General features: G+C 32.1%; 1 protein-coding gene across 2 annotated transcripts; it reads right to left on the bottom strand.

The window, feature by feature from the left end:
• Nucleotides 1-1,930: 1,930 nt before the first annotated feature.
• Nucleotides 1,931-11,613, bottom strand: LOC137929381 (mitochondrial genome maintenance exonuclease 1-like). 2 transcript variants are annotated; one of them, XM_068772310.1, is made up of 6 exons: nucleotides 11,340-11,613; nucleotides 11,003-11,092; nucleotides 10,649-10,915; nucleotides 6,451-6,664; nucleotides 3,658-3,999; nucleotides 1,931-2,638 (listed from the first exon to the last, which is right to left on the bottom strand). In XM_068772310.1, exons 1-5 carry the CDS (start codon nucleotides 11,539-11,541, stop codon nucleotides 3,663-3,665), a joined length of 1,110 nt encoding a protein of 369 aa, XP_068628411.1. In that variant the 5' UTR covers nucleotides 11,542-11,613; the 3' UTR covers nucleotides 1,931-2,638; nucleotides 3,658-3,662. The 2 variants fall into 2 exon arrangements, with proteins under 2 accessions (XP_068628411.1, XP_068628401.1); XM_068772300.1 differs by having other exon boundaries at nucleotides 10,649-11,092.
• Nucleotides 11,614-14,153: the final 2,540 nt, after the last annotated feature.

The following is a 14,153-nucleotide window of genomic DNA, read 5'->3' as shown; positions in this document are numbered from 1 at the left end:
CCATCCCAATATCAATGGTAAATAACAAATTAGGTATCGATAATATATGTGGTAATACTTTTTAAATGAAGATTTTTATTTTAAAGTAAGAAAATAATTTTTCCCGTACACTTTTTAACACCAGAAGTTATTAACCCGTCGCAATTATAAAAAAAAATTCAAAATGATCACCCTATACATGGTGATTGGATGACGTTCGCACGTAGCAAACCGCTCTACCTGAGTAAAGGCGAGTAGTGCATGCTGCTTAGGACGGCAGCATGGACCACAGGCAAACCGAAGACCACAGACAAAGCACTACAAAAGTAGGGATCGGGATCCAATCTCGGTTCACCTACACTGATCGCGACTGGGGAGCGGACTGCCTCCCCCCCCCCCCCCGCAGTCCGCCGTGCGGAGTAGCGCAGGCTTGCAGTGTTGTGTCTGCAGGATACGGTGTGGCGCGTCTTCGATGAGAACGCTGTGATGGGCATGAGGAGTACGCCTTTGACACATCTCTTGGTCTTTGAGCTTTGAGGGGGTTTGGGTGTGAAGAACGACTCAAAGTAGGTATTTGAGCAACCTTTAAAGAATTCTTGGACCGTTGGAAGTTTGAGGCCATTGTTTAGTGCTACATCGCGCTGGTATTAGTCCACCTAGTTAGCAATCCGAGTAAAGCTCTTTTGGAGCGTCTGTAATGGTTTGAGTGCGGTTGGTGAGGCGTGCGCGAATATAACGCTTGCCTAAGACTGGTTTTACGTAAGTTTTGTATAAGGGCAGTTTTTGTTCGAAAGGAAGTTTGCTTGAGGAGCATAAAAGGGTGAAGCCTATTAAGGTTGTGACCGGCTTTGGTCCTGACCAGGCGGATATGTTTGCAAATTCGCCATTGGAAATAGTTGTAATTTCAATCCTTTAAACTGTGCACCTTGGTTAATTTTGTAGACGCCAAAACGAGTATAGTCATGCACAGAGGTAAAAAAAAACTCAAAAGAAAATATTTCACCAGTTATAAGGGAATAAAAAACAGAAAAACTACACAAGTAATGTAAAAAGTCTCTAATAAGAATGTCCTCTAAATCAACGTTTTTTTCTGTGGTGGTGGCTAACCACAGGAAACAAGTTAAAGAATATATTTTTTTAAGCGGTCGGTTTATGTTAGCAGTTTTAAAAAGTTTTCTCTCTTCATACAATAGACGCCCACTGCGAGGTATTCTCTTTCTTAGCATGTGTAATAAACTTAACTAATGTTGACAAAAACAATTATGTAATATACTTCACACTCTTACCGAAATCTCAGATGGAATTAACGTCTCACTAACAATGCCAGCCATATCTTGTCTGTAATATATAAAATAAAATGTTTAGTACAATTTAGTGCATCCAGACTTACACTTGTATCTTGTATAGATTTAGTTTAGTACTATGAAGTTTAGTTCTTCCAGCATAGACACCCACTGCAAAGCACAGGCCTCCCTCAAGGATATATATATATATATATATATATATATATACCACAATATATATAGGATATACCACAATCGTCACGCTTGACAGGTCGGTTGGATGCTACCGCCTATCATCTGGAACACAAATGCCACTGTCATTTTAAATCATGCCAATGCAGTATAATGTTTTGTCTGCGGTTTCAAGAAAGGAGTGTTACTCGAAAGTAATTGTTGGTGAAATTGAGAGAAGTATACATTTTTAGTCAGAACCTTATAGACCCTCACAACAAATGTGACAACTTTTTGACTTAAATTTCGTTGAGATTACTCTAAACGATATCACTGTTAGTGCGATATTATGAAATTCTCCGAAACTGTATTTTTTTTTTTGGAAGGAAAGCAACAAAAAATAACACCAGTTTCACTGTTCACAATAAATGTTCAGTGAAAAAGTTTTTGTATAAAACTTTATTTTAGGGTTTTTAAATTAATTATAAACACTGCAATAGAAAACACTACATTTAATATAACTTTTATTTTAATCAGTGGAATAAAAAATAAATGCGAAAACAAATTAATTAAACATAAACTAATGTATTCGTATGATTATTAACTGGGATACTTTTTAAAGATAAAAATAAAAATTTTATTAAATATTTACGCGAATTGTTACCTATGACAACAAGCTTATGGCAACATTGCAAGATGTCACAAAGTGCGTAAATATTTAATTTGAAATTATGGTAGTTTTTGTGCATATTTTACCTAAACACTTTTTGTTACAATTTATATACATGTTTTAAATTTACAAATAATTAATTCAATTTAAGTTAGTATGGGGGAAATTAATGTTTGATACCATCTTTTAATATATTCATCGGGCATTAAATTACTAGAATTTATAGCAATGAACGTAATGACTTTCTGACTTGTCTTCGCATACAGCAACATTACAATGTCTAAAAATATTAATTAACAAGGATATGACAAAATATTATAGATGAATAGTAAATAGCAAAATGGGAAGCACTTGCATAGATGATCAGGCTAACAATAGTCGGCTAATCTTTGTAACTGCAAGTTTCAATCACAAAATCTTCCACAGCACATTAATGCAGTCAGGTGCTTGACTTTATAAACATCTTGGAATACAGACTTATTTATTTATTTCTTCATTTTCCTATTTTTATACTTCTTATGCCGTTTACATTTACCTTAAAAAAATAGAAATAAATATAGCTAGGTATGATAAACATAAAGACAAATTTGCAGAAAAATTTAATATATTATTATAAGAGATTTGAACGCTTTCTGAAACTTTTCCAGTAAGAGCCCTATCCCATAATGGTCCACTTTCAGCAGAATCCCATTGACGGGCACTTGTTTCATTATCATCATCATCATTTCAGGCGAAGGACGTTCACTGCAGGACATAGACCAAGTCTATATGTTTCCAATAGGACCGGTACGAAGCTTGCATACAGCGGCCACGAAGTCCTCTGTCAATATTTATTTTCTACACTACGCTTGCCAGTCTGTCGTCGCATCTCCAGAACGCTATGATCCCGCAAGCTAGTCTGCTAGTACAAACTGTAAATAGTCCAGTTAACAAGGATCCAGTTTAATTAAATTTATAGTTAAGTGAAAGTGTTTCAACATATTTCATAATGTATTTTACTGCATCGGGTGATGGTTATATTAAAAAAAAAAACTTGAAGATCTTGATTTCACTATCTTGAAGGTTTTCGGTTTCCTTAAAGGTCGCAACGATGACCGATCCTGCGCTGCCCGCATCCAGTGGCTTCCAGAGATCTTAAGTACGTCGTCGGTCTTAGTGGCGAACCTACCCACACCGCGTCTACCTGCATTTGGCGTCAACAGTCGTCGACTGTACGTGTGATATGCCACTTCAGACAACTGATTCTTTAAATTACATCAACGATCTTGGCTCTCTGTTGTCATACATAACCATTAACATTTTAAAGTTATTAAAAAGTTCTGATTGATATTTTCACATGTCGCCAATGTGCTTACAAATAATACTACTCAATATTAATAGTTTATATATGAATTAAACTAAAAATATTTTTTTTTATTTCGTCATGTTTTAATTTCGATTTACTAACAATAAACATAATAAAGGTTTTTACATGATACAATAAAACCAACTGGACTGTCGTCGTGGGGAAAAGGCTCTAAAATTGTCCCTTTACTCAGTATAGAAAAATCATACCTCGATTAGAGATTCCCGGTATCTTCTTCAAACAGTCTTTTACCGCCTTTTAATATCTTCTCCGAGTCGTTGTTAAACTTCTTTGTGTACTCTTCTAGTCTAATGAGCCACTGGGCCCAGTGCTCTCTCAGTTTGTCCGTGGATAGATGAAAAACATCTGCCTTTGAGCCGTCCGTGTACGCAATAACAAGTAAAGCATCCCTCACATTCAAATGTTTGTAATTCAGATCATTGCAAACTGCACCAAAATATGCCGCCAATTGTACGGGATTGTCATACGTCATGGATATTGCCTTTCTAAGCTTATCGGATTTCTTCCATTCAATCAAAGTAGGCTTGTCCCTGGAATGTCATAGATTCGATATTACAAAAAAAAAACATACTTATAGCTGGGGCGAGCGTACTTTTAATACAAAAACTAACAAATTTATCAATTAAAACTGCCTCTTTTGCGGAAATTATTAAGGTCACTATATGTTTTAGAAAAAATAATTTTTATATTACACCTAAGTCTCTTTTTGCACGGTCTTTTTCATAGAGTCCGTTTAAAACGTAAGAATTTTTTCGTCTGAATCAAACTCGGTTCATCCAGTCCAATCCTTAAAACACGTTGGTTATCAAAGAGCGATTAAGATTTACAAAATTTATTTTTATTCCAAATTTCATTGTGGACTAATTTTCTTATTTTTAATAAAAATTAACCGTTTTTGTTTTATAAATACAGTAATATGGTTATCATTATTACGTAATTTGTACGTTTTTTTTTGGAAATTATTTTGAGTTTTTAATTTTACAAGTTCTTTTAAAGTTGTCGAACATAGCTCCGAATTAACCATACGTTTTTTTTTTTTTTTGCATTTTTATCACTATTTTTTTTCACGCTTTTCTAAGGAACCATGTAAAATGAACTGGGTGTATCTTGTTGATCATTGAAATTTAAGAATGCGCGCGCGCTTCAAGCTTATGACTTAATTTTTTTTTACATTTTATATAAATGCAAAGTGAAGGTGATCCTCAGAAGTTTATTCCGTACAAGTTAGGCATAACCGCAAGCGCATAGGTAAGCACTTTTACGTAAAACAAACATTTAACTAATTATAAAAATATGACTAAGAAAGGAACTAATATCTATGATAATAGCTAACTAATAGCTACTTCCGCTATGCAGCAGTAGTCACGCAATGAAGTGCACCGTCCGCCAGACCGACCAGTGCCAAACACCGAGTCTGGGTGTTTGGCACTTGTCGATATAAATTATCTACAAAAATACACTTTTTTACATGCATTTTTAGCATATATATTGGTAAAATACATATGGCTCTAAAAGGGTTAAAACATCTCGCGTCCTAGAAATTTTAATTTTTCTATTTATTTAGCTTAGTTAATTTGATGTATAACCTCGCCTGTTCAGCTAGGCATGCTGATCTTAAATATTTAATGGATTCAGGCGTTACATTGCGGAAGTCCATCCTAAATAAGAAAGGACCAATATTTAGCCACTTCCGCACATGCAGTGGTTGTCGTGCATGAAAGTGCACCGCCCGCCAGCCTGCTACTCGGTGTTTAGCACTAATCTGTGTAACAACTCCTGAAGATGCCCCGTGGAGGGGTGAAACACGTGTTGAGTGAATTTACGGTGGCGGTTGTGTGGTTGGCATTGTCTGTCGCATGCGCATTTACGAGCGGGCTGGCGGGCGGTGCACTTTCATGCACGACAACCACTGCATGTGCGGAAGTGGCTAAATATTGGTCCTTTCCTATTTATTTAGAGCCATTACCAGAGAAAACTATAAATTACATACAAATTATAGGTGTAAAAGCTTTAAAGATATGCATATAGAGCTCATTTATGAGCAAAAAAACTTTAAAGTATCTTACACTTCCTAATCATCCTGTGTAAAGTGATCACTTTGAAATATATATTAATTAAATTTATTTTTTTAAATGCAACAGGCCAATAACTTCTCACAATGTCTTCAAGGACAGATAGAAAACAATAATTAATTATATTAAGTAGTAATCCGACTTTTTTTAAACGCTTCTTACTATGTAATCATTACGTTATTATAGTCATTACGTAATATTTATAAAACGTAATAAATAAATTATCTTTGGATATGATTTAGCATACATTAATAGACAGAAAATGGGCTATGTTTTAGCCACTTTAAATCTTTTTACATCTAATCACCCTACCTACATTCATCACATTTTCACTGAATCTCCCGTTATAGATGGACAAAACGTGACATGTTATATATTATATATAGACATATTATATATTATATATAGTGTAAATCAAGTTATTTTCTTTATTAAGCTATTATTAGAATATTTCGCGAGGGCAATTGGTAACCAAGTTAAAAGGCATATGCACTGTGTAACATCATGCAATGGAAGAATTCTAAACAAGATTGTTAAAGTACTTTCTGATAATAAATACGTGATCGTGTTATATGGGACACATTAACACATTTCATGTGGGGCGTGTATGAACCCCCGCAGCGCTTTCCATTCAGGCCATTTGCAGTTCTCATTGAAAAACAAATGATCCTTAAAAAATGAATTGTAAAGTCGAATATATGTTGAAAACTTCATCGCGTACGAGCGTACGTAATGCATATTAAAATTTATAACCTTTTCCAGCTAACTATAGTTTTGCAGTATTGAAAAAGTGTAAAGCATTCGTCTTAAATTAGTTTTTTTTTTAATTTTTAAAGTGTGGGTCGTATACGCCCCACGCGCCCTAAATGGACACGCGATACGGAACGTGTTAAGAATTGTTATACTTACTCATAATCGGCGATTGCATCAAAAATTCCTCTGTATTTTAAAACTGGGTGGACAACGTTTGACTCTATTGCTTTAGGCATTGATATGTTTTTTAATACATCCGCAACTGAGACCCATACTCCTTCGACGTCCTTGTCGATGCGTAGCTGAGATCGGGGCTGTGTGAAATAATTCTTCAACGTACTGTGAAATTTAGTCCCCAGGGCCAATTGTGCTGGAAAATAGATAACATATTTATTAAAATTATATATTTACTATGATTATCGATAAATATTTTTTTCCTGTGGCACTCATAGACCATCAAGTTAGAGATTACAGATCACTGGAATCTAAGAACTAATTTCTAGAACATCGTTTTATTTCTACGCATTTAGATACCTCAGGATTCAAAATCGAAGGAGTAAGGTCGCTAAGCTCTGCAATTGGACCTCGGCTTTGGCAGTCGCTCGAAACATGTTTAGCCTTTAGATTCCAAGGTACTTGAGAGGATGATACCTCCTGCTCTCTGATTGTTTTCTTTCTTACCAGTAATAACTAATCTACACTATATGAAGAGTAGTATATTGTATCATTGTTATCATTTGTACCGTAGCATGTCCACTACTAGATATAGACTTCTCTTAAAGGTTTCCAATAAAACCGGCTAGAAGAGGCTATCATCCAACGTTTACCGAGGACCTCATAAAGGTTGTCTGCCCACATTATGGGTACATAACCTACGCTGCTTTTGCCGATCCGTGCTCGCCACTTCCGGAAAGCCTCCAACCGCCTATCTGTGCTGAGCTCTGTGTGCCTTCTCATAGCCCACATTAACTTGCCACTACATTGGACTAGTCGGATAAAAGTATCCGTAGTCCAGTATCATGAATAGAATGAGATGAAAATTGTCGAGAGACTTTTACCTAAGAAAGGATCATTAATATATCTAAATAAAAGAGCGCTTATTATTTAATTAATTCCTTAATATAACAGGAGAATGTATATCGAGTCACCTAGTATATAAAATTAATATATCATAAATTAACAATGGATATACGATATACACTACCAGTGTACCATCAGGTCTAGACTTTTAACCCTAAATTAAATATTCATATGTCATTATATATTCATGTTATATTTTAACGTATGAAAAATATTGTATGTTGAATTAGATCGATAAACAACTTTGTTTATTTTATTCAACTTGGCTGGAATCCAAACATAAATATATATTTCTGTTGATAAACAATTAATATATACATTCTATTTATATACTCATCATTACTAATATGTTAGAGGAACAAAGGAGACCGTAATTCAGGGTTGTCAAACTCACGATCGCGTACCGCATGCGGCTTATGATGAACATTTATGCTGCCCTGTCAAAATATCCGATGCGTAATAAAAATAAAATAGAAATTTTAACGTGAAATATCAGCATATATTAGGGGAACCGGAAAGTAAATCGTTTCTATCGACATGTTTTACAAAAAAACGATTGATTTTTACCGCTCTGGCATTGAAAATGTGTATTCTATATGGCAAAAGATTGTTGACAACCTAGGTGAATATATTGTTGATTAGAAATAAATATTTGTTAAAAATGTAGTCGTGTGAATTTAACTCAAAAAAGCTACATTACTTTCCGTTCCCCCTAATAAAATTATAATACATAATAATACACTATATATAAACAATATAGATATTACGGGTCAATATTAAAAATTGTTTAGGCAAGTGAAATTTCTTCCGAAATAGGAAAGATTATGTATGTTTATTAAAATTTACTAATCAAAATAAAAGTATTTTTATCTATGAACATTAAACTTTTTTTGTGGACCACCTATAGTTAAGCATTCATATTTTCATATTTGGCACAAGTTAACTTTTGAATTTGACTACCCTAATCAGTGACTGCATTTATTGGTCACTCTTTATTATAATTAATGCAATACATTTGTAAAAATGGGTTGCATATACCTGAACAGAATTGTAATTCATACTAGTAAGATATCCAGTCTGCTTCATGATTCCCAAACAGACTATTATGAAGTTACACACTGGGTAAGATCATAGAAGACTAACTTAGTCTAAAAAGAACACAAAAATCTGATGTCATGTTATGACAGACATCACTAATAAAGGTGCTCTCACCTAAACTCTTAAAGTATTGTTGAAAGATCCCATCAGGGATAACGCTTTCGAAGCGGCTCCAGGATATGATAAATAAAAAAAGACAAAAGTCATGAGAAAATAAATAAGTACTAGCTGCAGCTATTTTAAAAGTCCACCATTACACAATTACAAAAAATATTAACAATGCATAAAATTAACACCAAATATTAATAAATTTGAAATGCATAGTTTAACAAAGGTTTGTAATAAATAGGTAATTTTATTATTATTAGTGTCAAAGTTCAAAAATTCTCAATGGCAATAAATTTTTTTTAGTGTAGTAATTAAAGTTTACAAGACAATTCACCTGGTAAATTAGTAATGGATACTTTGTGATTGAAAATATTACATAACTACTTCTATATTTAAATATTGAAAAAAAAAATGTCTTGATAGATAAATGATTAAGCATCCAGTGGAGACAATTACCATAAAGGTAGTGCAATTTTTCTCCTATCACATAATTAATAAAACAATAAGAATATTTTTAAAATCACGTAACATAGATAAACTCTTGCTTTTTTGTGTTAGTTTATATTGGAAACCATATTATAGTATTTTGAAATAATCATAATTTATGGGACATCATTTTTTTTTCATTATATGAAAAAACATGTAGTCTATTTTATAAAAAAAAATGGTAAATAGCAATTAAATATCTAATACAATTAGTAAAGCTTTCAATATATTTCCTCTTTTTCTAAAATGTTTATTAGGTATTCATCTTAGCCAATATTTTTTTAAAAACCTCTGTTGTCCAAAACACAAGTTATTCTTACCATGGAGATTAAAAATAATATCCATCAATGATCATGTCAATAACTAGTATATAATGAATAAGCTTTAAACTTTTGTTGTATGGAAATAAAATTTTATTTAAGGTTATTCTAGTATAACAAAGTTTCACGGTAATCAGTTCACAACTCTCAAAATTCAGGACAGATAAGAAGATACTGGATGTAGACCATTTTCATCTGGTCTAGCTTAAAATCTATAGCAGAAGCTTATATCCCGCAACGTCACATACAATAGCCAAAATTATATTGATGAATAATATCAATACTGTGGCAGCTTTTATTAAATTAATTTTTTTTAAATAGCAATTTAAGCAAAAGGAATGTCTTATTGTATGTGGTACAACTCGCCTATAGCATTTTTGCAAATAAACAGTGGTATTTGATGTTAATATTTACTGCTATTACAGCTTTATTGAACAGCAGGTTATATAATTCATGAAATAAACATTTATGATGGCTAGACAGTTTAATGCTTTGAAAGTAAGGCATTGAACCAAAGTACCTTTGGTGTGTGGTCACCAATTCTGATGGTAATGGTGTCTGTATTTGAAATATTAGGAGGACTAGAAAGTAATGTTATCTCTATTGATATATTTGTACCGAAAAATCAATTAATTTTTACCACTCCGGCATTGAAAATTTGTATACTAGATGGCAAAAAGTTGTTCATAACTAAGGTGAATATATTGTTGATTTGAAATAAAAATTTTACTTTCGGGTCCCCCTTATACATCATCAAGTATTAATACTTTTTTTTGTTTCATTCTTGCTACTGTACAATGTAATGAAGTTAAAATATATTGTGACAATGACATTATATCAGAACATTACATTATCTTATCAAAGACATTAATGTAAAGGTCAAGGTAAACATTTTTGTAAAGTATAAATATTTTTGGGTTATTTTCAACCATTACTTTAAGTTATTAATGTAATATAATATGATATTTAAGGTTATTATTGATAGTAACCTTCACAAATGAAAGGCTGCAACTTTCACTGGGAATTTATTAATTCAAGGTTAATAATGTGTAAAACATCAATAATTATCAATAATATTTAGTATGATATTAAAAATTAACTAGAATTAGATATAAAATATTGATAATATAAATGTTAACCCTTCATTAAAATTACTAATAAATTTGAATAATATCCTCAGCACATTTCTAAGGTAATTTAAATTTTTTAAAATCAATTTCAATTAAGATAACATATAAGTTTAGCATATAATAAAGACCTACCTTCACAGAACTTATTAAATTCATCCTGTCCTAGTTCTGCAATCCTTTCCTGTTTCCATTTCTCAAGTGCAGCTTTAGATTCTTCAGTCATGGTCTTGTTCAAGACCAAAGTGACAGACGGGATTTGCTTTGCAAAATCATTTTGATGTGGTTTGATCTGAAGTATTTTGTCTTCACTCACATAACCAGGTTCAGCTGGGGAGCTTATGGCAGCATTACTTGCAACAAATGTCTTAATTCCTCTCACAGTGGAGTTGTTAATTAACACTGCAGCATAATTCAAACAAGTTTTAGTATTCTGCCACATATTTCTTTTTATTATATCAAATGTCTGTTTGTAAGTTAAACACAGGCCATGCACATTTTCTGTCGCACTGAATTTCTTCGCACTTTCATTTGATACCCCCGCTTTTATGTTTTGATGAGACGTTAGGCTATTTTTAGCTGTAACAAATAGATATTTACTTGCGAATTGCGTCTTTCTCTAGGCGCCAGTGTCATATGATTCTGAAATTTTGGCACTGGGTGAATTGTTATTTACACTGTGTATCAGCGCTACAATCAAAACACGTTTTTGTAGTTGTTACAAATACGCGACAAAGTAACGTTTGAGCATCTTAAGATCTAGAAAGGTAAAAGAAAAATAGACTGTATTATTTCCAAGGTTAGGCGATACATATGTTATACTCACAGTTCTTTTGTGAACGATATTTCTTCGATTTCTTCTTATCTAACAATGGCCCGAACAGTTCCTTATTTTCTTTGTTGTATAATTTAATTTTTTGTGCTGGTGTCAGTATTGAAGAGGCCTTAACCACTTTTGTCCGGATTAGCTCTAGTTTTGTTTGCACAGCCACAAATTTGCAGCCTGTTAGACAAGCAGATCGAAACATTGAATAAATTATATAGCAGCAAATTTTTTCAAAATTCAAATTTTGTCAAAGCTGATATATTGTATAGAATCAAAAGAGAAATTTAAAAGAAATCAATGAATCGCAGATAATACATAATAATGTTTGACTTAAAAATATAAGACATAATTCTTTCGTTCAGCATTTCCCTTCATTATATGTAATGAGCATGGATATATGAGATTCCAGAAAAATTGATTAATAAATTCAAACTTTAATAAAGATTATTAATAACTTTAAGTTGACATGATTAAAATTTATTACTGAGAAGTTAATGAAAGTGCCATCTTTTGTTATTTTAATGTAATACGATGCGTTGTCTCAAACTTGATATAATGTTTATACTACAAATGTAAAGATGTCACTAAATATAAAATTAGAAAATAACAAGTAAAAGTATACTTTACATTTCAATAAAAAGTAAAATGGTATAGATATTATAGATGTAACGATCTTTATACTATATTTTTTTTCTTTATCGGAACATAGATTCTAAAAACGAAACCGTAACACTGGAAACCAATACGTTACATATATGGATTGCGATGTAACATAGCGTATGGTTTAACATATTTAAAAATCATTATTAGGCTTTAACAAACATACCCTTGCTGATTAAAAAAATTAGTTATTTTAACCATATGCCCAACATTGTAAAAAATTTAAAGTTAATTAATTAATAACAATTTTTTTTACTAAACTATTGTTTTTTTTTCTGTAATATTTCGAAGCATTTTTGTAATACAAATACGAAAAAATTGGTACTTACGTATTAACCCCACCAAAGCAGAACTTACGTTAATATGCTGATAGAGGGAAAGATTATTTTAAACAAAAAATGATAGAATTAATTTTATCATTTATTTTTGTTTTCATGATTTTTGACGCTATATATTGTTGCTACGAAAATGGGTATTAAAATCTCACCAAAAACTTAACAATATGCAAATTAGTATTATGAAAAAAAATTAAAATGTACCAATTTATCAGTCTTCTTGTGGCAGTATTAGGTTAAAGAAAATAGAATATGTTTCGAATATTCATTTAAGTCTACATCAGCCCATCTTCCACCAAAACTCGATCAACTACTTTTTTTAAATAAAGTATTTTTATCTGGACTTTCCCTACTGCACGAGTGGAGTTTGCTGTTTGAGCTAATTTGAAGCGGTAGGGCTTCCACCTAAGAGTTCTTTCAAGGTAACGAATCTCTGGGGTTCCCGGAGTTGCCTCGTTTCGGGCCAAAACATGCTACCATTTCACCGAATAGGGTGGCCGCCGAGCTGGAGGTGGGCGGGTCACGACCTCGGACCTCGGCTTGATCTGTTACTTGTTGATTCTCGATTGGGTCAGTTGCAATTACCTGTCTATTGTCACTACTCCCACTTCAAAAAGCGTTAGCGCTGAGAGAAGTGAAGAAAAGATCTCCAGCAACTCTCCTATTTTGTATAATCTGGGGTTAGAGTCAATTGTAATCTTTTGATTTTTAATATATTGTTTTATTTTACGATTTATTGCAAACGCTTTAGCTGCAGTGGCGTTAAAATACCAGCCCCAATATAAATAAAATAATGTAAAATAGAATAACGAGAAGGTGATGTATAAATGAAAACTAGAACGAAAGAGAAAAACAGATTGAATTGTGGTATGAAAGAATATCACGACAGATTATTTGAAGAATGACAGTAGAGAATAAAAATAAAAAAGACATTGAAAAAATTAATAAGATAAAAAACAACGGGAGCCATTAAAAAAATTTGTACCAGCTTTTACTTTGAAAAATGAAACATTTTATTTTTGTAAGTTAACGTAATTAAGATGTGTCATTACTTACGTCGCCTCATTCGTATTACTGGTGCGGTACAAGTTTATAAATTACATCATGTGTACAGTAACCCACATAAGTCTCGCGTTGTAAGTTGAAGCTCTTCCGCTTTTGGAGTATATTTTTACGATAATGATGTTACGTGTTCAGTAAATACAGGAAGAAATTTGTTTGGATTTGCTGCAGCTGCGCTAAGATGAAAGAGTTGTGGTACAGTCGCGTGCATGACTTGTAATATTCAAACTATGTTATATACCTTAACAAGTATTAACAAAAAAAATAATTTATTTTTATTTGTGCATCTTATTTAATTCTAATAAAAATTTGTTTACGGTACGTCCACGATACGATATAATACGGTATAAACTTACAAATCTTACATTTACTACTATAATACTTATTTTAAAATAATTTATCTCATTCATTTATTTATTACAAGTTTTGAGAAAAGGTAAGAGAGCAGCGATGTCATATATTATCCGTAAATAAAACAATGTTTCAATCCGTAATGTTTTATTGAAATCCTATCGTAATAATCAAGATTTATTTCCTTTTTTTATGGATTATTGAGATTTTTCTCTTTATAAATTTTGATCATATCATAAAGAAATAAGATCAAAATTTTATACAATTTCTAGTTCTCCAGCCTCTGCTAAATTTTATGTAGCTTATTTTTAAATAAATCATAGTTTAACTTAAAAATTACTCGAAGTAATAATGCAAATTGTGATCACTGTTTCAGAATATACAAGTTTTTTTTTGTTACGTAATT

This window comes from Battus philenor, unplaced genomic scaffold, assembly GCF_028537555.1.
Source record: "Battus philenor isolate CCGP_79_NKW_IND1 unplaced genomic scaffold, ilBatPhil1.0.hap1 SCAF_11, whole genome shotgun sequence".
NCBI classification, from domain to species: Eukaryota; Metazoa; Arthropoda; class Insecta; order Lepidoptera; family Papilionidae; genus Battus; species Battus philenor.
The sequence above is the reverse complement of the archived record's forward strand: the minus strand, read 5'-3'. Positions and strand labels throughout refer to the sequence as shown.